This window comes from Lineus longissimus, chromosome 17 (assembly GCF_910592395.1).
Source record: "Lineus longissimus chromosome 17, tnLinLong1.2, whole genome shotgun sequence".
Lineage (NCBI taxonomy): Eukaryota > Metazoa > Nemertea > Pilidiophora > Heteronemertea > Lineidae > Lineus > Lineus longissimus.
Genome location: NC_088324.1, coordinates 993,560 through 1,020,710, shown reverse-complemented (window position 1 = coordinate 1,020,710; position 27,151 = coordinate 993,560). Strand labels below are relative to the sequence as shown.

At 37.5% G+C, this 27,151-nt stretch overlaps 1 protein-coding gene across 1 annotated transcript; it reads right to left on the bottom strand.

Annotated features, from left to right (window-relative positions):
- Positions 1-210: 210 nt before the first annotated feature.
- On the bottom strand, positions 211-26,912 carry LOC135501647 (MAM and LDL-receptor class A domain-containing protein 1-like). Its single transcript, XM_064793882.1, has 12 exons — positions 26,831-26,912; positions 26,144-26,365; positions 25,102-25,293; positions 24,903-24,979; positions 24,368-24,482; positions 23,599-23,870; positions 23,066-23,153; positions 22,429-22,728; positions 974-1,111; positions 787-834; positions 358-525; positions 211-233 (listed from the first exon to the last, which is right to left on the bottom strand). Exons 1-12 carry the CDS (start codon positions 26,910-26,912, stop codon positions 211-213), a joined length of 1,725 nt encoding a protein of 574 aa, XP_064649952.1.
- Between the last annotated feature and the right edge of the window lie 239 nt (positions 26,913-27,151).

The following is a 27,151-nucleotide window of genomic DNA, read 5'->3' as shown; positions in this document are numbered from 1 at the left end:
CAAAGCCTTTGTACTGACCTCACATCCAACTTAACAGCTTCCTCACTGTGGCGAGGCTCTTCCACGTTCACGTTCGATATTTCAAATAGATGTTGCATTACAGGCTTCAACGTTTGAACGAAAATAGTTGACCTTATAAACGAAATAAAAAAATACACCTGTTCGGTGTAACCAAAAGCTTGTTGGCCGTTACTGCTGATTCAACAGGGTTTAGAAGTAGCCACCTACAACACCTAAAAAAGAAAAAAAAGATATTTACCTTTGCATCAGGGTATCCAGAAACATCTATGCGCGTATGTATCCAAGTTCTTAGGTGGTGAAAACCCGTATCCGAAAAGACAGGCCGTGTAGCATTACCAACATACACATTCAATGTACTTGCATGGTACGTATCTGCCAGGTAGCTATATTTGTTAAAGTAAAATTTGAAGCATTTCGGGTCAGTACTCCCAAGTTTCGGACTCTTCAACCGCGCCTTTGCTCCCCGGTGACTTGATGATGTTGACATCAACATGTAGTGCCCATCTGTAACCAAAAGTTTAGTCGTATGTTTAAATCTACAGGTTAATACAGTCAGGTTTAGATCTGTATGTAAACTAACTGGAAAGATTAATATTAATGAGATGCTTTTGGAGAAAACCACCGTCATCCTTGATAGCATCAAACAGACTGACAAGATCGACCCAAGCCGTTTTTTTCCTGTTTTGGCAAAACCAAAATCATATTATGTTGTTCTTATTCGAAAATTATTGACAGAGTGTTTGACTAAATCACAGCGTACAGTACCATACAATGGCCGCTGGTTTTCGAATAAGAAATTCCTGCTCGGTGATTCTGAAATCAAGGTAATATAATAAAAGCAGTAATGTGATCCATGAGACGGACGAAGCATTTTAAAGGGTTTCGCGCCATTGAATGGAACCATCTCTTTACCATGATCTTGGCGATATTGGTTAAAACCAGACGAACTTACTACTAGACGTATGATCAGAAAGTGGACCAGTCCAAATGGTTGGTGTCTCTCCTTGATGTCTTGTCCAATTAAGATCACTGCTTGGATCATGTGTCCACTTGCAAATATCATTGTCAAAGTTGCAGTGGAATCCTTCGGCTAAAACAAAACGTTTTATTGATAAAGGATGGAATGATAAAGGATAGGATGACAAAGGATAGAATGATATATGCACGCTTGTTATTGGGGAGGTTAAGGGAGAACGACTTTAACTTCAGTGATCGTAGGACAGTTTTTCTTTTAAATCCCTCAATTAGCGAAAAGAATTATATGCATGTATTTCATTTATATTGTCACTTCACCATTTAGGACTTATCTTCTTTGATTAGTCTGTCTGTACAGAGATAGTCTGCATTACTAAGCTGCATCTAAGAGGATATCTTGACAGTAGATGAGGCTGTAAGACCACAGGTGGTGAAGAGAGTTTTGAAGGAGAAAGTGTATATTGCGGTGGTAGGAATGTAGGTAATTCTAAGCTATTTTGACCAAAGACCTTACAGGTCTTTTGCCCCAAATTAGCCTACAACCCCAAAGAACCAATCCACCGCAATATACACTTTCTATCATTCATGAGATTCCCAGTGAAGCGTTGCAATGAAATGGTCAGTGAAATGGTGAGGGAATACTAGAGTTCAATGGGTTATTCCATTAAAATAAATGGCCTTTTTACTGTCTTCATTATCCAAAACTGAAGTTAAAACCAAACATAATTATTCATCAGCTTCTGGAGTAATAAAGTATTATCCAATAGCAAATCAACATAAAAGTAAATTCACCTATGACTTCTTTAATTTAGAAGTAACTGTTAATACTAATAACTTCTTCCGCCTACAAGAAACTAAGATAACACCTGGGTTTTTGAGCCTGAAAAATAAGAAAGACTGTCTGCGACTGGAAAGGAATCCATTATCGTTTTACCAGAACCAATTTAACATGGCTGTTTGGTTTGCTACAACAGGTTGTGGTATTTCAATAGACGATCACTTGAATCACAGTGACCCATTGTTAAGGTCAATTTACAGGTTTCATGTTTACTATCAAATATTGAAGATCATGAAGAATCTAGAGATACCAATTCCAGGTGAAAGTGATTTTAATGAGACAAACAATAACATTAACCGTAGGAAACTAGGAGGGTTATTGAGTGAATTTGGTTTAAAAGACGAGTACGATTTCTCGGTGTTTGAAAATAACGGTGGTTGGAGGTCATGGAGTGTACCGGATTACAACCCGAACATAACTGATCCCGGATATTACATCAATGATTCTAAAATCAATTTCTTCCTCATGCAAGTTCATGAAAATAGAATGCCACCGATGTTCAGTAAAGACTGGGATGCTGGAATGGCTAATTTCAAATATCCTGATACCTTCATTAAGTATCATGTGAAACAACACAAGAATGTATTTGATGTAATTACACAAAATGAATGTCAAACCTATCAACAATTCATGATATTTAAATCAAATGGTTTCTCTAATCCTGGAATAGAGAGGTTGAATGACACAATAAGAACATATGTTTACTGTATTCTGGGTGCTCAGGCGTTGACCAGAACACCAATAATTGGAGTACCGGGTACAGAATTGGATGCTCAGAAGGAATTTAACAAACTATTAAAGGACTCGATTAATCAACATCCTGATATTCCCACTTCAATTCAAAGATACCAAAAAGCAGTGAGTGACACGCATACAAGACTAGATTATGTAATAGCACCAGGATTGTATGTCATAGGATCAAATATGGTACTCGTTATTGGTAAGCTGGATAACTACAATAATAACATTTTAATAGCACCAAAAAATGCTAAACCCGGTAAGAATGACATTAACCACAAAAAGACCTTACCACCACCACTGATGGAAGGAAATAGTTCTAAGAAAATAAGAGTTAAGAGTAGCGTTGGTACTGTCAAGACGGACTTCGACCTGAGAGCAAAGCTCGAGACCAGTCATACACCAAAGAGTAATGTTGTTACACCAAAAACAACTGAAACCTCAAAGAATACTCCTACTACTACTAAACTTGACACCAAAGTTGAGAAGGAGGATGATACTCATGAAACAATTAAATTCATGCTTTACTCAGTTGTTGGTACATTGATTGTTTTTATGGTTAGATAAATAAGTAATTATGGCTGAAGGAGGTGAAGATATCCAAATGGGTGAGTTAGATAATTATCACTTTCGTAATGTGGATGATCCTAATACAGTTGAAACCAATAGAACTTTTCAAGATGACGGCACAACATACAACACAGGAGGTGGAAATTTTACTACTGAAATTTCATTCAGTATACCTCCAGATAGAGTAAGAGGTATTGGTCCGCAACTAGAGAAAGAGAAGAGTTGGCTACTAAAAATAGAGGATAAACTTGAAAAAGCATTGAAAAAAAGTGATAAATGGAAATATGACCCTAACAAACTAAGTAATCTAGCATCACGTATTTATGCGTACAAAGAAGATCCTTACTTCTTGCCAACAGATGAAGAACTCGCAAACTTTACAGTACAACAAAAGAAAAATATTGAACTATACACTGATCCTTTTAATAAAGAGAATAAAAAGTTAATTCCTTTAACTAAGGGTGATGGTAAATTCTATTCTGAACTGACATTAAAGAATAAGTATGGTCTGAGATTTGCTAACATGATTAAAGATATGATTGCACCTGATGAACCAGCACCTATGGAAGGACCTAGAATGGCACCTATGGAAGGCCCAACACCAGTAAGTCAAATTCAATCAATTGCACCTGAAACACAGGCAGTAATTAATGAGGTAAACAGTTCAAACAGACCAATAGATAAACTGATAGATTCTAATGATGATGAACTTAAAACACTGGGTTTTACTGAATATGCCTTGAGAGAACTTAGAGGGTTAAAACAGGCTGGTGATGATCTAGCTGCAGTAAAGAGGGATAAGGATATGCAAATACAAGAACTAGAAAAAAAAATTCATAATTTAACAAGAGACTATGTAAAGTCTGTAGAAGAAGATACTGAAGATAAAGGAGAGTTGAAAAAGCAAATAGATGAACTAAATGACAAATTGTATGAGGAACAGTCAAAGGTATGGAGGTTAGACAATGACAGGGAGTCACAAACTAGAAGAATTAAACGTTTAATTGTTGATGTTCTAAAGAAACCAGATTCAACTATTCCTCTGAAGGACAGAATAAAGTTACTTTTTAAGACGTATGGTGTAACTATTAGCGCCATAATAACAGCTGTTGTAATGACATTTACAACTCTAGGTCTCAGTATCAGTAGTGCTTTAAGTGGTGCCACTAAATCTGTAAAACCAACTCCAGGACCAGACCCAACTCCAGGACCAGACCCAACTCCAGGACCTACACCAGAACCTGGACCAGGACCAAAACCATCAATACCAGATAAAGTAAAAGAAGGTCTCAAGAAGTTTGCTGAATGGCTAAAAGAACTAGCCAAGAAATCAGCTGCGGCTTTACCGGGAATCATCGGTTCTATCGTATCATTTCTCCTGAAAACAATTGGTGCAGTTGTTGGCTTTCTAGCTGAACATCTGATCATAGCAGTTATTGCTATTGTGAGCTCCATAATTTATGGTTTAATTGGGGGTGTTAAAGCCTTAAAATCACGTAAAGCCTTAAAATCACGTAAAAGGTCTTAGGTGACCTTCTATAAAAACAATGTTTAAAAAATAATTATTATGTATATAAATATGAATAAATACATCTCATTAAAAGACTATTTTAGTAAATGTAGCAATGAAAATTTTACTGGATTCCTTCGTCCTAGGGTTATGGATCGAGCAGAGCTCTCAGGACGAAGTCCGACTAGGACAAGGTCCAGAGAGCAAAGCTCGACTCGAGCAGAGCTCTCAGGACGAAGTCCGACTGAGACAGGCAAAGTAGTCCTGCCAAGAATGAAAGAATATGACGTCAGTACCAACACTAATGCCCAATTCTGCCGTAATTGTAAAAGGTGGACCCTTTTTGAGTATCAAAAAAACTTGAATTCAGCAAGGTACGCAGCTAAAACTGTGAAGTATCAATTCTGCACCAATTGCAATTCGACTACTTACGACGATGAAACTCTTGAGACGATAAAACTCTTGAGATCAATATTGACAACAAGACACGTTACTTTGACAGTATTCTAAGGAAACTTGGATGGAGGCGGCTGTCCGAATCGGCAGTTAAGTATTTAAAGGACTTTGTGGAAGGGTATTTACAGTGCTACTTTTCAAGTCACAGAAAATGTCTTAGTAAGCAGAGATATGAAAGTACTCTTCAGTCAGCCCTAAAAATGGGTATTAACACTCTCCCCTCTAAGTTATGTAACCAAGGGTTACATGGTGAAGCCATGCTTTTTAAATTTCACTGTGGGGAATATGATTGGTTTCTTGCCATTGAATTTATTAACAGGGCAATTGGTAAACCGCAATTAACCGATGAGAATATCACTGACCTTAGACTAGTGTACTATGCTTTCCTTAGATTTCTGCATTACTGTGGTGTAAAGGTCACCATTAACTACAAGGTATTTTTACACCAAGCCTTTAAAACGCTGAAAATTGATTATGTAATATTTACACCTTTTTTAACCAACAAGGAGCGAGTTAATGATTTGGAGAGAATATGGTATGATTTCACTCAAAGTATTTTCTTCCAGAATTACAAGGTTGAGAAGGAATATGACCAGGATATTGACAAGCAGTTTGACGTTTTACTGAGTGCCAGTGCAGGTAGAGACAATAACTGCATCAGTAGTATTAAGTTTACACCAGCCGGACTTCGTCTTGAGAGCATAGCTCGAGTCGGACTTCGTCCTGAGAGCATAGCTCGAGCCAGTGTTAAGATGCAATAAAGTTGTGAAAACAGCATTTTGCACTTAACAGTCATTTTTCCATAATTTTAAATGAATAATCAGCAAATGAATAGTCAGACATCTGCAGTGATTGAACAACAGATGAAACAGATTGGTGTTATGAGTCCTGAGAGCTTAGCTCGAGTTGGGGCTTCTAACCAACAGAACACTGGTAGTTACCAACAAAACAGAACTAACTTTCAACAGAACTGCTCTACAAATCAACAAGTTTCAAACAAGCAGTTGAATAGTTCAAATTTAGTTACTCCTAGTCAAGGAATAGTTAATCCCAGTCAAGGAATAGTCAATTCTAGTTGCCAACTAGGCTCAACTAGCAATCAACAAAATTTGAACTATTTGACTGATAGTGGCCTTAAAGCCAAACAAGACTTAGGGATTCTAGTTGCAACTGGTAAAAGCAAGGATTTCCTTAATAAACAAATAACTTTTAATGACTTAGATAATATGACTGAAAAAGAAATCTTAAAACATCATAGAATGTATGAAACAAAGATGGCTGCCAGACTTAATGATTCTTTGGGTAAGACAGTAATTAAAGCTTACACTAAATTATCAAGGTGGTTATTACCAATAGATGATGAAGATGATCTTTATCATGATCTTAGAAATGATTATTTGATAACTAACGAGTTGGATAAATGGCTTGGATGGTTGAGTTTGAGAATGGGTCCATTAACTGCACTTGCCTCAACAACACTTATTACTTTAGGTCATTGTCATGAGGAATCATCTATGAATACATCGAGTATGACTGCATCAAATATGAATACACCAAATATGACTGTCTCTGAATGTGACAAACCAATAGATGAAAGTCTAGATATCACAGGTAGTGATGATAAAGAAGACTAAATTAACCTGGTTATGAGAACATAGTTCGAATTAAATTCGGCCAAGATAAATGGAACTTGAAACTGTAACTGATACTACTCGAGCTATGCTCTCAGGACAAAGTCCGACTAGGACTACGTCCCGAGAACAAAGTTCGACTAAAGTTTCAGTGTCTAAGAAACCTCGATCAGAGAAACAATTAGCATGGTCTAGAGAACTGGGTAGAAGATCTAAGGAATTTAAGAGGATAAAAAAGGATAAGACGACATTTAAAGTACAGGACTCCTCACCAAACAACAGAGTTGTGGAAAAGGAGGAAGAAGAATTAGAGGAAGAAGAACCACAATCTCAAAATACTGATGTATCACTGCGTGAATCTAGTAGTAATACTTATGTCTATGTACTAGGTTTAGGTGCCGTTATTTTAGCAGCATTCATTATGTTTAAGAAACTTCCTAAAAAAGTAAGTAAAGAGCAGCGATCAGGCTTGAATCGAGCTATGCTCTCAGGACAAAGTCCTAATCGAACTTTGTTCTCTGGACGTAGTCCTAATCGAGCTATGCTCTCAGGACAAAGTCCGAATGAAGCAGTCATGAATGGATCAATTAACCCTCTTGTTAAACCTGTAGTTAAAGAGAAGAAATGTACTATTCCTTTAATGGAATGATCTCATCAGGTGGTCAGACTTCGTCCTGAGAGCAGAGCTCGAGTCTGAGGTGCTTGTCTTCACCACAAGAGTTTAACTCTATTCGGACTTTGTCCTGAGAGTTTAACTCTATTCAGACTTCGTCCTGAGAGCATAGCTCGATTCTTAACTCTAAAGAAACCTCTGTTCCTCTGAAATTAACTAGCTTACCATTCTCATCAGTGATTTCGAATTTTATGTGATTAGTACACTTATTTATCGTTTTCTTACAATTCGGTTCGTATCGCTGCATTTTTATTTGGTCACCATCTTCTACAGGTATGATGCAGAAAATGTTAGATGGTTTATTGTTGTAGAGGGTCTTAGCTTTGTCAACCAAATTAGCTTGCAGGAATAGATATTTCCTGTAAAAGTTGAGTGGTCTTGTGGAGTAGTATTTTCCTTTCTTGGTGAATTTAGTTTGCTTAAAGCCAAACCACTCATTCCATACACCGAATAAGTTTGAGGAGAATGTTTTGCCAGCTGGTGTATTATTTACAATAGCATAGTTTATGATATTAATGTAAAAGTATTTATCCTCTGTAAGTTCAAGGGTTATGTAATTATTGTTATCACAGTAAATTTTCACATGGCTAATTCCAATTTCTTTTATGTATTTTTGCCATACCTCACAAAACTCACTTAAACTAAAATGTCGAGAGTATGGCAATGTAGATTGTCTGTTTTTTATTATTCTTCTAAAAGAGGGTTTAACTAAAAAAATTCTTACAAAATTCATCTGGCGTCGCATCGGGTGTATGGTTAATGACTTCAATGCACTGTTCTATTATGGTTGCATGCAGTTGATTATTAAGTTTAAACTCTTCGTAAAGAAACATGAATACTTGGGCACTCGCTGGCAGGTTATCACCTGTCCACCATGAATTGTAAAAGGTTATCGATTTCAAAGTAATGGATTTTATGTCTAATTGGTCTGTTAAGTAGTACAGTAGAACCTCCCTCAGCGGACACCTCTGCCAGGCGGACACCTCTACATTACGGACACGTCCGGCCAGTCCCGATTTTTTCTAAGTCATTTCCAATAACAAAAACCTCTGTACGGCGGACACCTCTCTATTCCGAATTGCGGACAGGGCGATAGCCAATTTTTGGTCCAATTCCCTCCCAATTACGGACAGTAGGCAAAAACAATGGTTTCCCGCGTGCGCTTGGAGAGTCAAGTAGGCCCGACAGGTGTGATATTTGCGTAATTAATCAACGTAATTACCCCATGGCATTGTGTTTTTGTATCCTAATTAAGCCGCGGCATTTGTTTACTCATCTTTTCAACTAATCACATAGGCCTATTGCATGTATTGTGTCAACAGACACTCATAAATCCACGCGGTTTTGTCAGTGTTGCGGCGAATATGCGTTAGTAGAGAAATAAGAAAAAATTAATTATTAATCAAAGGTGCTGATGGACAGAAATTATGGTGTTTTTTCACACATTATGACATTTCGAGGAGATTTTGCAATACAAGGGGCACCTTTTACTAGAGAGATTATTCACGCTCTGAGTTCCAAAGTAGCTCACGTCATTCAACGCAACATCACAAGCAAATACCGATCAGCCAACAGGTTAAAAGTTTCTACGCTAGATGTCGACACAGAGAAAACCAAGACCTGCAAGGCGGGAACTTCAAATCCACCTCTCGTGCGATTTGGCATAACCTCTCTAGGGCGGACACCTCTCTATTGCGGACACCTTGGCCCAGTCCCATGGGTGTCCGCAATAGAGAGGTTGTACTGTACTCAAATTTGGCTTCATTACATTCTTGTTCATTGATTATGAAGTCCATTTCTATTTAATTCAAGAGATTTATTGAATTTAATAAATTTTAATCTAATAAATAGAATGACTGATAAGAATCAGAAAATACTTTGCACTACATGTGACAAGTACATATCCTACAATAATATGGCTATTCACAGGAGAACCAAAGGTCACTTAAGTAAATTAAATCCGGATTATGTCCATATTGCTCAACCCCGAGCCCCATCACTGATCCCTAAAACTATGGATAAGAAACTTGCATTTGAGGAAAATGAGCTAGATGGCATAAAGAAAGTGAGTGGAATAGAAATAGTAAAACAATTTGGAAAGCCTGTAGTCACCATTAGTTTGAAGATTGACAGAGAAGCTAAACAAGTGTATGAATACAGAGATAAATTAGAGGAGGTATTATTTCAACTCAATGATTACCATCACAAAATTAGCATATCAGTATTTGCTCAGTTTGATCGACCTTTGGTCGAAGAGCAGAGCATTGATCGTCAAGGTGAAAGTGTAACCCGGACTACGTCCAGAGAGCATAGCTCGACTAGGACAAAGTCCCGAGAACAAAGTTCGACACACCCCATACAGTCCCCAATGGAAAGCATAATTTCAAGGAACCAGGCAATTTATGCCATAACCAACCAGTTAAACTACATTAAGACACAGATTGAGGAAAGGTACTTTCAAGGTTCTGGACTTACTTTAAATAAAATAGAGTCTTGTAACATGACCATCTGTTCTTACAAGAGGTGTAAAGGTGGTCATTACACTAAATTACCATTTAAAACAAAAGCAGTAATAAATGTGGAATCAAATGACAATAAATGTTTTCTCTGGTCTTTATTGGCCGCTAAATATCTGAAAGAAAATCCAGAGACGGACTTTGTCCTGAGAGCAGAGCTCGAGAGTACATTAAATATTACTACCGATATGCTACAAATGACTTCGTCACGAGAACAGAGTTCGAAAACTACTGATATCAAAATAAAATCATTTCCTGTATGTATTCAAAAGGATATTCCTAAGATAGAGAGTGATAATAATCTCAAGATTAATGTGTTCAAGTTAGAGAACTAATGGGCTAAGAGCACCTGTGAGGCAAAACTAGAACCTCTCTACCTGTCCAAGAATTATGATGATGATGATGTCATCGATCTGTTGTATTTCAAGGACCATTTCATGTACATAAGAGACATCAATCTTTTCTTCCTGACACTAGCTCATAGAGTGTATCTTTGCAGGAGATGCATGAATTACTTTTACAGGAAGTCAACACTAGATAAGCATAAAAAGAAATGTGGAGAACACGATTACTGTAAGATTACTTTGCCTCCACCTAACAGTAAATGGTCACAAATTAAATTTGAAAAACACTCATTCAAAAATAGAGTTCCGTTTGTGATCTATGCTGATTTCGAAGCGATAAGCACAACAGTCAATGATAACTCGAGCTCTGCTCTCACAACTCAGACAGATACCACTGTTACCACTAAAAAACTTTTTAAACAAAATGCATCAGCTGTTGGTGTTTATGTTCACTCAGACTACACACACCTTTACAGTAGCCAGTATGTGTCTCACAGGGGTGCTGATGTTGTAGATGTGTTCTGTAATTGGTTAATCAGGATGGAAGAACAATTCTCTAATTTATTGAACTGTAACTTTCCTCTAACAATGACAGATGAAGACTGGCATAAATATCAATTAGAAACACATTGTTACTATTGTAATCAACCTTTGGGATATGACAAGGTCAAGGATCATGATCACTACTGTGGTAGATATCGAGGTGCTGCTCACAACTCGTGTAATTTGAATGAAAAGAAAGCTATGTTTGTTCCAGTGTTTTTTCACAATCTCAGTAATTACGATTCTCACTTATTTATTAAAGAATTAATGACTAAGCTACCGAAGTACAAGAAACTGAAAATACTTGCCAAAACATCAGAGGAATACATCTCATTTCAGTTCGGTTGTTTCAGGTTTTTGGACTCGTACAGATTCCTGCAGTCCAGTTTAGACAACATAACCAAATCAATGTTGGATGATGATTTTAAAATTACCAGACAGCTGTTCCCAAATACCACTGACTTTAAGCTATTGAGGAAGAAGGGTTCAGTACCTTACTCTTTTTACACATCACATGAAAGCTACAATGTTACTTACCTAGAAAAGTCTATGTTTTTTGACGAATTGAAAAATGAAATGGCACCTGATTCTGCCTATGATGAGGCTAAGGTAATATGGGATCATTTCAAGATCAGGAATCACGGTGAGTTCATTGACCTCTACCTCAAAACTGATGTGATCCTTTTAGCTGATTTATTTGAGAAATTCAGGGATGTCAATTTGAACTACTTTCAGATAGATCCATGTCACTGTTACTCGGCACCAGGCCTAACCTGGCAAGCTGGTTTGAAGTACACAGGAATAAACCTAGAACTACTGACTGATACCAACATCTTACTTACTTTTGAGAAAGCAATACGAGGTGGAATTTCGGGTGTTATGGGAACAAGACATGTCAAGGCAGATGAACACCACAAACTACTCTACGTAGACGCAAATAATCTCTACGGCTGGTCCATGATGGAACCTCAACCCTATGGTAGTTTTGAAATGATAGATATTGATCCACTTAACATGAATGTTATCAGTAAAGAGCAGATTATGGCAAATCCAAGTGATAGTGAGGTAGGGTATTTCTTAGAGGTGGATTTGGAGTATCCAGGAAATATTAAATTTAAGTCAAGGAACTTTCCATTCTGTCCCGAATCTCTCTTTATTGAAGATGATGAATTAAGTCCTTACCAGAGAGAGTTACTGGGCGATGATAAAAGATCAAATGTAGAGTAACTAATACTAACACAAAAGGATAAAACTAATTACATAGTGCATTACAGAATGCTACAATTTTACCTCAAGCACGGAATGGTACTTAAGAGGGTTCATTCAGTGATAAGCTTTAAACAATCAAAGTGGTTAGCACCATACATTGATTTTAACACTAAAAGACGTATGGATTCTAAGACTGATTTTGAGAAAGACTATTTTAAGCTCATGAATAATGCGTTCTACGGAAAGACTTGTGAGAATGTAAGGAACAGGGTTGAAATTGAATTTGTATCGGACGGGGAGAGAGCCAGGAATGTAATGGCCAATCCCAGGTTTTCATCGATATGCGTATTTGACGAACATAATGCTGCTATTAGCATGAGGAAAACATCAATGAAATTCAACAAACCAATCTACATAGGAGCTTCAGTACTTGAATTGTCTAAATTATTAATGCATGAATTCTATAATGAAGTTCTTCAACCGTACTTTGGTGAGAAAAATATTGAACTACTGTATCTAGATACAGATTCCTTTGTACTTAACATTAATACTGATGACTTAACTAAAGACTTAAAGGAGTTGAAACACTATTTTGACTTCAGTAATTATCCAAAAGATCATACACTCTATGACACCAGTAAGAAGAAGGTACCAGGCTACTTTAAGGATGAGCTAGGAGGAGTAGAGATGACTGAATTCATTGCCCTGAGAAGTAAGATGTACGCTTACAGAACAAAAGATTACGATTCTAAGAAATTAAAGGGTATTGCCAAGAATGTAGTAAGGAGAAATATCTCATTTGATGACTATGTTGATTGTCTTGAAAAGAGTAGGTCATTTTACCACAAGATGAGACACTTAAGATCAGATAAACACCAAATCTATTTGGAAGAAGTTGACAAAAAAAGCCTCAGTCCTTTTGATGACAAGAGGTTCATACTTGAAGATGGAATAAGCACCTTACCATTTGGAATGTATTATGAAGGCTACATAGATTACAGCGATTCAAACTTCGCTTGAGTCGAGCTTTGCTCTCTGGACCTTGTCCTAGTCGGACTGCGTCCTGAGAGCATAGCTCGAGTTGCAAAAATCATTATTCGGACTTTGTCCTAGTCGAGCTTTGACCTGAGAGCAGAGCTCGATTAAACTAATGAATAGGGTGGTGCTGATGGTAGTGCTACTTGGTGAAATTCATCCCTAACACCAAAGTAATGATAATAGTGATAGTGATACACCACATTAGGATTAGGACTATTTAGTCGGACTTCGTCCTCGGGACCTTGTCCTAGTCCGACTTCGTCTTGAGAGCATAGCCCGAGTCGAACTTTGTTCTCTGGACGTAGTCCGGGTCCTGTTTGATTTACTGAAATTTTAGTTTTTCTAGCATCTCTGTCTGTGCTAGTTTTTTTCCTTCTTCTAAAAAAGTCTTCTTTAAAGACTCTACATCAACAGCTGAACTTGCCTCCCTTTGTTTTTTCCTAATGGCATTTTTCATCGAAATGTATTTCTCCTTCTCCTTGAGAATCAAAGTAAACTCATCTGTAGATATGTGAGAATCGGTTAAGGCTTTACTAACCAAATCATTGATTGTGTTCAGTTTTGAAATTGCCAACATTCTGATATTCTCATGCTTTTCAATTTTCTTAAGAATATTCTTTTTCTCCCAGCCTAAGGCTGATGAAATAATGGCACTACCTATTGTTACGCCACCCAGAGCTAAGCCTATCGGTGCCGTGATGACACCAGCTAGAGCGGAAACACCAACAGATCCGGCTGCTACGCTAGTTAAATTAAGGAAATGGCTAATGCCAGTAATTACGCTAAATGCTTTTTTGTACTTTGAAAATATCTTTCTTCTAAATTCAATCTCGCTTTCTAAGAAACTCTTAGTTCAATTAACTTTCAGAGTTTAAATTACTTAAATCTGGATAAACCTTATTGTCTCCATCCATTTAATTAGTGGGAATAACTAGAATCAGTTGTTCTGTCATTTCTAGTGTTTAGTGTTGATCTTGCAGACACTACAGGTTTTTGAAGTACATTAAATTTTAAAGGTTTTTCTGTCCCAGCAGGCACAGCAGGTTTTAAAGGTTTTTCGGGACCAGGCTCCAACTTTGACTCTACTTCTGCCTCTAATTCTCTATGAAATCGTTCTAATCTTTCTTTCCAATTACGTGGTCGTTTTGTGTAACCCCAAGTTCTATTCATTTAATTAAGTAAAATAAAATCAATTCACTGCAAAGAGTAAATTTCTTTCAAGTCTATTATTCAACTTAATCATCTCGTTTATGATTTCTGTCTGACTACATATGTTAATGTTCTGGTTCATTCTCATGTTATTATTCAAATTCGATAATCTATCAAGCAGAATCATATTTTCATCACGAAGATAATCCCCGAAATGCTGTGATATCACTATTTTCCAATCTGGTATTACATTCTGGTCTCGAAAGACAAACCAGTTTTCACTTCTCATCTTTACCATGAAATCCATTGACCTATCCAATTGATCCTTAAATAGTGTGTAGTCTACTTTAGCACTCTTCTGTCTGTTTCTGTCTTTTCCATTGGTCTAATGTTAAACCAAGCAAAGCACAGTTCAGGTTTATCTTTGAATTCCTTGATTGGTAAGACATGATCCAACTCTTCTTCTACTATTCGAACTCTGTTCTCGGGACTTTGTCCTATTGGAGATAGACTCCTCTGGTACTCTAACCACTGTGAGAAGAAACTGTCTGTACATCCTAGATTGAATGATGAATTACCGGTCAGACTTCGTCTTGAGAGCATAGCTCGAGTCGGACTTCGTCCTGAGAGCATAGCTCGATTACACTCTCCCTTAGAAATGCGGTTTAGACCAACTCTAATTTTGTGTCTGTCTCTATTACCATTTTGGTCAAGGTAATCATTTTTGTAATATGAATTAAAACATGATCTGCAGTTACCTCTATTTCCGTTTTTACCAAATTCACCATCACTTAGTAATTTAATTTCATAACATTTATTACATCCCTTGATTTTACTTGAACCACATTCTTTACAGTAATCAAGTAGTTTATTACGCCTGTTCTTTTCAAAATTAATTTCAGGTTTCTTTTCACAGCACTTAACACAATAAATTGTAGGTTGATTTTCCATGTTTTGATTCATCATATTATTCTGATTTATCATATTTTGATTTTCCATGTTTTGATTTTCCATGTTTTGATTTAACATAATCTGATTTAAGATAAACTGATTTATCATATTTTGATTTAACATAATCTGATTTATCATATTTTGATTTAACATATTATTTTGATGCAAATAATACAAAAACTTCTGAATATTTTGATTCATCATATTATCATGATTCATTATATTATTCTGATTCATCATACCATTTTGATTATCAAATATTGCTCCCTCCATTTCTTTCTTTATTTAGTAGGACATTTTTTTTTTAAATTACGTTTTTCGAACTTGTTCTTGTGACTTAAGTCACTTTAGAGACTTTATTTCATTTCAATGATTTGATATCAGAAACTGGTAACCATTCATTGAACTTATCACTGTAACCCTTCCACTTCACTAATCCGTATTTCTTGCCTTTACTGGTCTTGTACCTTAGGATTTTCTCGATCTTGTACTCTAGCTGGTCAGGATTAGGAACATAGCTCAATTCCTCTTCATAGAAATATCCTTGAATTTCTTCTTTGTGGTAATCTTCAAGCTGGTAGACGATAGGGTGAGTAAAGATGATCTGTTTGATTTGGAACACCTCCTCAGTGTAGTTGGGCATGTAACCTTTACCGAAAATGGACTTGTACTTTGAAATTCTTACACTGTCACCTACTTTGTACTTTGGATTACCAAATGTCTCTTTGAGGTGAAGACCGTAAAGATTGTACCACACTGTTCCTTCGTTTTCCATCTTTCTGGCGTCTACAGGTTTCATACCTATTGATGAGTGAAATGTGTTGTTGTAGCCGCTGACCAGGTCATCCAGAACGTCAATCCACTTGTCAGTCTCCTTAGCGGTGAAATAACGCCACATTTTTTCTTTAAGGGTTCTATTGAATCTCTCTACTACTGCTGCCTTCTTATCAGATTTTGTGGAGAACCATTCTATGTCATTTTCTGTTAAGAGTTCCTTGAAGTGTTTGTTGTAAAATTCTTTACCGTCATCAAACTGGATTTTCGTTGGTTTTGCTTCCTCAAATATCACTTTAAATGCATCTCTGATTTCTTCTCCCCTCTTACTCTTAACTGCTAGAGCCCAAGAAAAACGACTAAATAGACCTATGACTGTTAAAATGAATCTGAAACCCTTATTCTTACTCTCGAATTTCTGCATGTCAACCAGATCAGCTTGCCACTGTTGATCGATGTACGATACCATTGTCTTCCTGAAGGTGAATTTCTTAATGGCCGGTTTGTGTAGTTGGTGAGTTGGTAGTGTTTCTAGAAATTCTTTCACTTCTTTTTGTTTAATAAGTTTTCCTGAGCTCTGCTCTCGTGACGAAGTCATATCTTCCTTGACCTGTTTCCAGATTTTACTCAAAGAACTGTAAGCCACGGGACTCTCGGGGTTGTAGTACAAATCCCTTAGATACTGCTGTTTGTCATCCTTTACATTCATTTAAATGAGTGAAGTATTTATTTACGAGCCACACAATATGTTAATTTCTGGTGTTACCAATTGTGGTAAGACATATTTTGCCCTTGACCTCTTAGAAAAGGAGTATCGGCACAAGTTCCAGAACATAGTCATTTTCTGTCCAACATATTTCAACAATAAGACATATGAAAGGAAATGGATTTACCAAGACAAGAACGTCTACATAGTTAATCCCGAAGCTGTGGCCAGTAATTTGGACCTTGTGCTTCAGTTTGCTACTCTGACCTTTGCTGGTTCTAACACATTATTCCTCATTGATGACTGTGCTAATTTGAGAGACACAAAAAAGAAGGTGTCCGAGTTATGTAATCTTGCCTTTTCCGGCAGGCACTACAATCTCACTGTTTGGTTACTAGTTCAGAAGTACAATTCAGTTGTCAAGGACTACAGAGAGAACATAAGAATTTTAGTATTATTTTTTAATAAGGATGAATCAGCCATGAAAGATGCCTTAGAAGAAAACAGTGTTATTCCTAAGGAGAAAAGACAGTACTACATAGAAGAACTTAAGATGAAAAAAGGATCAAAACTGATCATTAGACTACAACATCCATTTGGATTTACTCTTTCCCATCAAAAATCTTAGTCCCGCTTCTGATCATCAGGACTGTGTCCGATCATCAGGACTGTGCCCGATCATCAGGACTGTGTCCGATCATCAGGACTGTGTCCGATCATCAGGACTGTGTCCGATCAGTGGTCTTAGTCTTTCTAACCCTAGTAAAATAATAAATTATTAACCCGAAACCACTAAGTCCTAGGATAATCCATAGGTACTCGTATTTCTTCATTTCATCACTAGGTTGGTAGTAATCACTTAATTGTGGTCGCTGAGGTAGTACAATAGTTCTTTCTGGATGTAAATGATTGTAAACAGTAAGTGCTGAATCAGTATTGTTAAAATCAATAGAAGCGTCTCTTTCTCTCTTTAATTCAAGATTAACAAAGTCAATAGTACTTTTCCTATGCTCATCCCATTCTGTGGATGCTCTTTGCAATTGCTCTTGAGCTAAATTATGTCTCTTCATTTCAGTCTCATAGCCATTCTTGTCTAGTTTTTTAAAAAGGTAACCGGATCCAGTGAATGCTAATCCATTGATTATTGCAGATCCAAATAACATACCAATGCCAGCCATTTCATTCCAGTGAATTTAATGATGTGTCGGACTTTGTCCTGAGAGCATAGCTCGAGTTAATACCAATTGGTACTGTACATTATGACCATTAAGATCGATGATGTCACCTTTTTCATCAGTTAAGCGAATATTCAGCTTATTGAATCTTGGTTTACAGGGAATTGCTATTGGTTTCTCAAATATGTATGCTATTAAATCTCCAAAATTAGCTTCCTTTATTGGTCTTGTGGTTAGCACATCAGATGCTTCACCATTACTTAATACACTATTAGATTCGATTATGTCACAGTGAAAAACAAAATGGTTAATTGGTCTAAAATTGATGGGTTTCTCGCTTACAACATCATCCTTACTTTTATTGTCTAAAGGGTAAGGCCATTCTGATTTCATGCCAAATAATTCATTACTTTTACCAAGAAAATAGATCTGATAATGCGCCTCATTTTTTCTCTTTAGGAAGTGTAAGATGGCCTTACCTGTTGGTTCTTCAAGGTCAAATCTGACAGCACCTCTACTCATACTATTTTCTTTCAACTTATCCGCAAATACTTTTGAAAAGCTCTGTAGGTCATAGAGACCATCTGGTAGCGTAATCTCTGCCACATCAAACCCCTTAACTTTGATTCGGTTATTCTCCCTGGCTGCACTTATGTTGTAGAATGTACAAGGTATTACTGCAAAAGTTAAAGTGATGCTACATGCATCTTGAATTTCAGTCTTGAGATTGACTGTTAAATCACTTGAACTCTGATCTGGATAGTCACTTGAATCTATGTTCATTACAGTAACCATTTACTTAAGCAAATTTTCGTTTTCAAATTTACCTTTTATCAAATAAGTAAATTATTCTTACTTCATAATATTTCTGGGTAGGATTCCTTGATCGTAAAGGTACTCTAATGTTCCATTACTAATAGCTACAGTTCCACCCAGTTTAAGAATTTCCTCTAGGTCGGCCTGACTTGGGGGACCAATATTGATTCTCAAGAACCTTTTCAGTAACATAGAGTAACCAATTGTTGTTGATGCCAACAGTAAACTTTGATACAGTGTATTTATGATATCTTTCTTTCCTGGTGTATCCATTTAATTACTTAGAAAATCACTAGTAAAACTCATTTATCTAGTATTCAGTGTTGGAGCGAACTTTGTTCTTGCAACACCTTAGTGTTGGAGTGAAGCAATCTGAGAATTCTGGATGTTTACCTGGGCGTCAGAAACCACGAATATGTGCATTTTGTATGGTCCCTTTCCAGATTTCTTTGTAATAGATAATTGAATACCATCTTTTGTGTTCTGGAGCTTCTTTCCTGATCCGTGTAGACGATTATCTTCAGAAGTTCTCAGGTCCAACCATAAACCATAGTGATTAGAATCACCATAGTATTTCTCCATGGTCATGTTACAGTCATGAGTTTTCTTCAAATCTTCAGTCATAAAATGTTTCTTGATCTCCTCCCATTGATCCATCATTCTCATTCCTTCTGGGAACACCTGATTGGCAACACCCTCTATTGTGATCTGCACTTTACTTATGTTAGGGTTTTCAAACTTCTCTGAATCTCTAGCTCCATCTACATAGTCAGACACAAATAGTAATAATAATCCTTAAATAGACATTCTTGGAAAGTTGATGTTCTCATTAATTAGTGTTTCATTAGCAGTAACATTGACTGTCTTAAAATGGTCTACCCAATCATAAAATATTGAGAATCCAGAGTTGTACTTGTTACTCAATTGACTAGCAATCATTTTGTTGGCTACGGTATCATATTCAAAACAAATATTCTCTAGTTTGTAGCCCATGCTAGCTGTTGTTGTGGTGACTATGATTTCCTCCTTTGGTGCTAAAGTTATTTCAATAATCACATCTTCTTGAATTGGAAACTTGTAAAATGGAGCATGATGATGGAATAGTTCAAAATCTAATGGTATTTTGTACTTCTTGTCAAACCCTTTCTTTAAAGTCTTTTCATTAGCTGTTTCTCCAGTGACATCAGCTTCAGCGACTCCTGATCTTAATTCTCTAAGATTTTCTGATTGAATACCCTGAAAAACTCTATCATTTCTTTCTTCTCCAGTTAGCCACAGATCTTTAAATGTAGAATAATGACTGTATTCGTCAAGGTCAAATATCTGCTCTGTTCCCCACTTAACCACCATCTTTGAAATCAGGTTTCTACTAAGATTATTTACAACACTATTTTTAGAATCACCAGAAATGGTTACATCAGCAGACAGATAAAGAGATTTAGGTACAAAGAATGTATTCTCTCGCAATGCCGGTATTCTAACATACAAAGTTTCTTTGGGGTTAGCAGATGAGGGGTTATGAGTAATGATATGATGCTGCCTCTCAGCTTTCAAACCAAGTGGAATCTTATGTGCCCTTTCGGTATTTAATAAATATCCTGTTGCCATTTTCTATTTATTTACTAGTAAAATTATGTTACATTTTCCAGGCAAAATTAAGGCCTCTAAAAAAACCACTTGGTTCCACAATAAATAGAAATACTACAGGTGGCGCCACATGGTGTCAAACTGGTACATCATTCCCCTTACTACACAGATAAACCACCGCATCTAATCCCTTTAAGCAGAATTACATATATCTTTGACTACCGGTAGTTCAAAAATTCCCGCCCATGACGTCATCACCTAGCTCATGAAGAACTGAACAACACACAACACACTTCTTTACTAGAGGACTGTTTTATTCTAGACTAAAAGATTTTGAAAGATATCCTCATGTCATCCTATCAATTTACATGAAATCTATTTTCAAATGTTGGTTTAAAGAGAGTTATCCGCAAAGATAATCAGTAGGGTCCACTCCTGAATGTAATTGGCATTCCCATCACGGCTGTGGTCTGTCAAAATCAGTGTCACCAGGGCACACCAGGGTACATGTGAATGGACACAGTCGTCGTCAACTAGGGCCTACCAGTGGTTGTCTGCAAGATGAATGAAGATTTCAGTTACGCACAATCTCACCAGATGGAGGAAGTGTGACGTTAACATCATGTCTCCATGGAATCAATAACAGCATTGTGCAAGAATAATACCAGGAGGCTTACATCTGTGGTTACGGTTGTACAATTGCGGAGCATACATGAATCTGCAAATAAAAGATTGGAAAAAGCACTAACCTGTGTTAAAAGTCTTCCTTCATGATTTCTGAATTCCTCAAATCGATCTCTTTCTCAATCGATTGAAGTTCCTGATGGTCTTTGAGAATTTCAAAGGAGAGTTTTTCCATACGTTCTTTTTTCTTTTTAATCTTGTCTAGCAATCGATTTCTGTCCTTCCTGAGATCCCTCAAAATGTCGTTTGAGTTGCCTGGAAGCTTTCGAATCGAAAGTAAACTTTCATAAAAGTGTGCCAATGTTTGTGATCTATCGGTCACGGGCAGAACTTGCGAATTGGACGTTTCCATTGGTGATTGTTGCTGCATTTGCGGCTGAACCTGTTGTTGAAACTGTTGTTGCTGCATTTGCGGCTGAACCTGTTGTTGAAACTGTTGTTGCTGCATTTGCGGCTGAAACTGTTGTTGCTGGGATGTGCCAGGATTTGAAAAATTGGATCCTTCCATTATTAGAGACTTATGATGTGTCACACAGCGCTTAAATCTGGTGAAAGATATTTCATCAGAATAACATTTGCCTTTAAACCATAGTGATATTCAGTTGTACAATGGCCATATCAGATGTTGCAGTCATTAATTATTTTTGCTTGTCAAAGACATGAAAAGGCCTATTGTGTCTTAATGCGTTTATCCGACAGAATTTTCGAAAATATTTTCAGCACTGAAAATTATTTTTGCGTCGTTAAAATAATTTCTCGAAATTCTGTCGGATAAACGCATTAACGAACAATAGACCTTTGTAATACTTTGGGACGTGAGTATTGTTTGGTAACATATGTTACCATGTACATGCAGACTCTGTCAACAATATTTTCAATAGATTCAAGCAACAATGATTAATCACTGTAACAGCTGTCTTGTAGGCCTACAGCATTTATTGGAATACGCTGAGACTGTCAAGATGTGCGAACTTCAATGGTTCATTTCTCTGCTATTTTTTAACGGATATTTGCAATGATGTATCCTTGGAAAGCTATTGACGTGTACTTTCTGTTGGAATACAGTAAGTCATGATTACATTAACCCATTGAACTCTAGTATTCCCTCACCATTTCACTGACCATTTCATTGCAACGCTTCACTGGGAATCTCATGAATGATAGAAAGTGTATATTGTGGTGGATTGGTTCTTTGGGGTTGTAGGCTAATTTGGGGCAAAAGACCTGTAAGGTCTTTGGTCAAAATAGCTTAGAATTACCTACATTCCTACCACCGCAATATACACTTTCTTGAAGGGACAACTTTGGCATAAGATAAGGTGGTCAAGAGGATAATACCTCTGCACGCCACCATGCGCAGGCACTTGTAGTATCACATGTTCAACAAAGGTGAAATCTTAAGTACATGTATGTTGGATAAACACAATGTAAGCTGTGTGCGTTGTTTAGATACTTTGACAGAAAATATTCCAACACAAAAATCATTGAAATGAGAAATTATCATTGGCCTTGTTCATGTATTACCTGAAGTATGGGTTGATGTTGTTGCTGCTACTGTTGTTGAACCCGTTGTTGCTGCTTCTGTTGTTGAACCTGTTGTTGCTGCTACTGTTGCTGCTACTGTTGTTGCTGCTACTGTTGTCGCCGACGACTGGACAACACAGTCAAACAGAGTGGCTGACTCGGACCACATTCCATCCGATTGATGACACGTGATTTTCAACCTTTTCTGTCCATTCAAACATTCCAACATCACCTCTTCACCGGGTCCATTACCTCCTGTGACTCTGATGCCAGAGCGATGTACAATCGGGGGGCACGCCTCTATTAAAGAAATACAGATTGTCAATAAGGTAGCAGCGCTATTTCATTATCTTACATCTTACATCTTAGGAGTATAGAAGCATTCAGTTGGCGAGGGCTGAAGGTAGTATAAGACACATGTCATCACAAGGGCGCTACCGCGTTTCCTCAAACTAAATGCACATGATTCACGTACACGTTTCACATACTTGTAGGCGAGCACCAAGTTGTTATCAAATCGCCAAATCCCGAAAAATAGAGGTAATTGATGATCCCTCTGCATACGCAGTGATCATGGTGATAGAACGTGACAATTTATTCTCTGATGAAGATGGTTATAAACAGTCAATTTACTTACTTCTAGGGCAAAAGTCGTCAGATAAAGTTATATCATCTAAAGCAATCCCGCCATTATGTCCGGATCCCACCTTCCCTTCAATGCCAATCTATAAAACAAGGTTATAATAAGAGGAATTCAGTGATAGGCATCAAGTAAATACTTGAAGCTTGAAAATTGTAAAATTTACTGCCATAAGTATGCACATATATGGCTGAAATTTTTCTAGTTAATGAATAAGTATTTACTCGTCTAGCGTTTGCTTCATAAATGCACTGTGGTAGTAAATACTTCAATTGGTTGGCATAAAATGGGGGATGACACTACAAATTTTGTCGTAAATACTTCATTGAAAATCCTAATGTAGGACAGACAAACATTGAAAGTCAACCACATGCTGACAAATGACCATAGCTAGCAGCCCCGGGAGAGGAATTCTGGCCAACTCGAACCTGCATCCAAGACCAGCTTTAATAGTATCCAGGACAAATTACGACGGACAAAAGCATTCGTCACCAGAACAGCTAGGACCGCAGAAGAAAAAGACTACTCACTTGTTCATTTACATAATACAATTCCACATCGAGTGTAGCCAGCCACCAATGATCTCCATAGCCATCAGCCTTCTCCCACTTCGGGATCAAGTCATATATTTGCCCATACCCAGTTAAGACATACACACGCAGTCGACCAACGTTTTTTCCCGACATATAGTAATAGAATCGTAGACATCTGCGACTCTTGTGTTCAGTACTTTGAGGGCTGAGAAGAATTGCTTTTTCATTTATTGTCCTTTGGAATGTCTCCATATACATATAAGAGCCATCTGCAAGAGAGCAAAATATAATTAAAAAGCACGTTGTTGTCGACAGATACCTTGTGAGCTTCGTCTGGTGGTGGAAATGTTTAGTTATCATCAAATACTCTCGATGGTGTACATATTCTTTAGCGCACACTAACCGAAGGGTCTGCCGGTTAGGACCGCCAAGGAGAATTTTCTATTTTCTGCTGTGATTTATTTGTCTTGGGGCGGAGAGTATGATGAATAAATCACTGTTAGTCTCACTCTCTCTCTCGAAAAGAAAACGGTTGGCGTGTATCTTCTTTCCATGACGGATTAAGGCGCATGGCTATCGTGACTAATGAAACACATCAGTAAACAAACTCATCCCAAAACACTTTTTCTCTGGACATAATTTCCATTCACACCGACAGTAATGCAGACTACCATATGGTATTTTTTGCTTCGGCTCATTAACCGAACCAAAAAAGTGCAACAACCATTCGTCCTCACCTCCACTTATGCCTTCAGTATGATCTGACTTCGGACCTGCGCCCCGACTCGTAGACCCGTTTGTTCTTGACCAGGTAAAGTTGCCACTTGGATCGTGCGACCAGTAACACAAACCATCTTCAAAATCACACTTATATCTATCAACTGAGACAAAGAAAAGTAAGAAAACAATCTTATCGAAACAATGCGGCCATTTCTTCCTCATTAATTTAGATATGCATGTATAATGTACCAGTATAGTATCTGCACGCATAAAGTTACAAAATATTGTAATCTAACGGTAGTTAAAACTGATATGCGCTTTGACATTAATGACCCTGCTGTTATCCACTAAAGAGACAACCAGGGCAATGGAGTCAGGGATGCCGAGAATATTCTAGCTACGAACGTTTAGGCGCCAATGTAAAGCCTAGACATCATACACTAGTGGTTTACTGATATGGCGGTCGGATTTCGCATAAGTTTTAGCTGGATATGTCGGTTTGCAGACATAATCCTATGGGCTGGGTATATATTAAGTGACGGCTCAGCTCCCTTTAAAAGTACCTTTCTTGCAACTCTTACAGTTTGCCCGTGAGCAATTATTGAACCATAGTTGTTGCTAAAGTACCCGTTTGCAGGATTGGTTAAAGAACAGGATGCTGAAAAAGTCAAAAACATCAAGAATAAAAGTCATATGTAGCTTCAATTAACATTAAGGTTATAGTTATCAATATGAAAAACAACACACAAATCATTTAAACATTGTAAGTAAACAACCTACCATTTCTACAAGGCGGGACGGCGCTGAAGTTCCCAAACTGGCAGTCCATGTTTTGTTTAACAACACCTCTTCGACGGATATCAAACTCGTAGCCTGGTTTACACGTCACTTCCAATGCTGTACCATGTTGGACAGAAATGTCGTCACATTTAAAGGAATGTAAATATGTGTCTTGTGGGCAGGTACATCTCCCTGAAGAAATAAAACTCATATGCTAAAAATTACAGTCGCCCTCACAGAGCATCTCAAAAAGGTTGAAACCTGAATTTGTCATTCTTTCTTGGCCTGGGGGGTTAATCGCTTTACAATCTAAGCTTCGTCGTTTTAAAATACTGAGGCTTCCTCATGTATCACACACCTGCCCAACCTAGGGCAAGGTCTATATAATATTTCGTTCAGTATAATGGCCGTGGCAAGATTACAGACTTGACACGGTGATTTTGTTCGTCTGTACCCTCGAGAAGGCATTCAAACACTCTGTTGGCCTGCATAGACAGACGCATTTTGGTTGTTTTTTTTAAATAGCTCAGTTTTAGAAATAGTGGTCTGATCATAAGTCGAACCAACAACCTTAAAAGTGTGGGAAACGCTCACCGTTTCCCTTATATTATCTGAAGATGAAACATTTTTGAATGTTTCTGTTCCCGAGTGTCCCCCTGGTCGTTCATGTTGTTTGGGAACGGTAAAAGGCGAGTTGACACGTTGTTCCCCGTTTCCCGGCCATAATGAAAAGGCTTGGTATTTTTTTTGTTAATTGTAGGGGAACACTGAAATATGAGGAGATACCAAAAACATTACACCGGCGCTGGCTTCCTCTGGGCATTTGGTTTCCAGCAGAGTGTGTGCATTACCGGTGCTTACATGTACTCGACGTCTTCCCCGGGCGACAGTAACATGAGAAGCAGGAGCCTTCGTGAAAAAAAATTGGACGAAAATGAGTGTGCAACCGTTACCATTTTGAGGGGACAACGACAAGAGTGATAAAAAAGGGTAACGACATTTATGCGAACTCGGAACGCCTACGCCGGCTCGGTTTACTTACTTTCTTTACAGATTGGAGAAGTGGAAAGGCCATTATAATTGCTGTTATCACATCGACGCCGACCATCGAATGTATTCTCAGAGACTTCGTACTTCGGTTTACATGAGAAAGTGGCATTTGTTCCATCGCGAACGTATTCATTCGGAGGTATGTATAGGACTGGTGGTGAATAGGTCACCGACTCCAAACTGTGGAAAGCTTCGTCTAGTTTATCACATGGTGCTGGAAAACCAAACGGGATATGTACACATACATGTACATGTAAGATAACATCAAAGCCATATTTTGGACAACATTACTGGTTATAAGTTAGGCAGTAAGAAGTTTACTCTTTCTTAAACGTTACTATGAATATGAGGCTGACAAATCTATCATGATTTTTTTTTCTGTGGGCGTGTAGCTGATAAATCTGATTAATTACGAAACATTCCAGGGTTATATGTGGTGTTGGGAAAAATAATGATAATAATAAAATTTGTGGATGGTACAAAAATATTCTTTTAACACGTGTTTCCAAGTATTCGAAGATTACAAATCAGTACATGCACTTTATTTTGAGAAGATTGTTCGTAGGTATCATAGCTATACTAATTAGCTACTAAATATATAACTAATATCAATGCAACAATTAGGACATTATAACATGTCAAATGATATATTATAATATAATAAAATGGAGATCCATACCTTGTTCGCATTTCTTTCCAAAAACAGTCACGTCAGACCAATTACCATACTTGCACTTGGTGGTCAACGAAGTTCTGTTCATGGTCGAGCTGAACACTTGTCTTCTTGGGCAAGACACGTGAACTATAGCATCGTGTGCGATGGAAGCTGATTGGGGACAGAACGACAGCTCTTGGTTGTAGTCTGTCGGTAAGCGACATTCTCCTGAAAAAAAACACCGTATATTATTTTCATGACCTTCAGATTCCTTTCCGAAAAAGTGTACACTTGACTATAGTCTTTTGTAGTTATTGCCTTACCAGTGTGGCAGCGATGCGATTC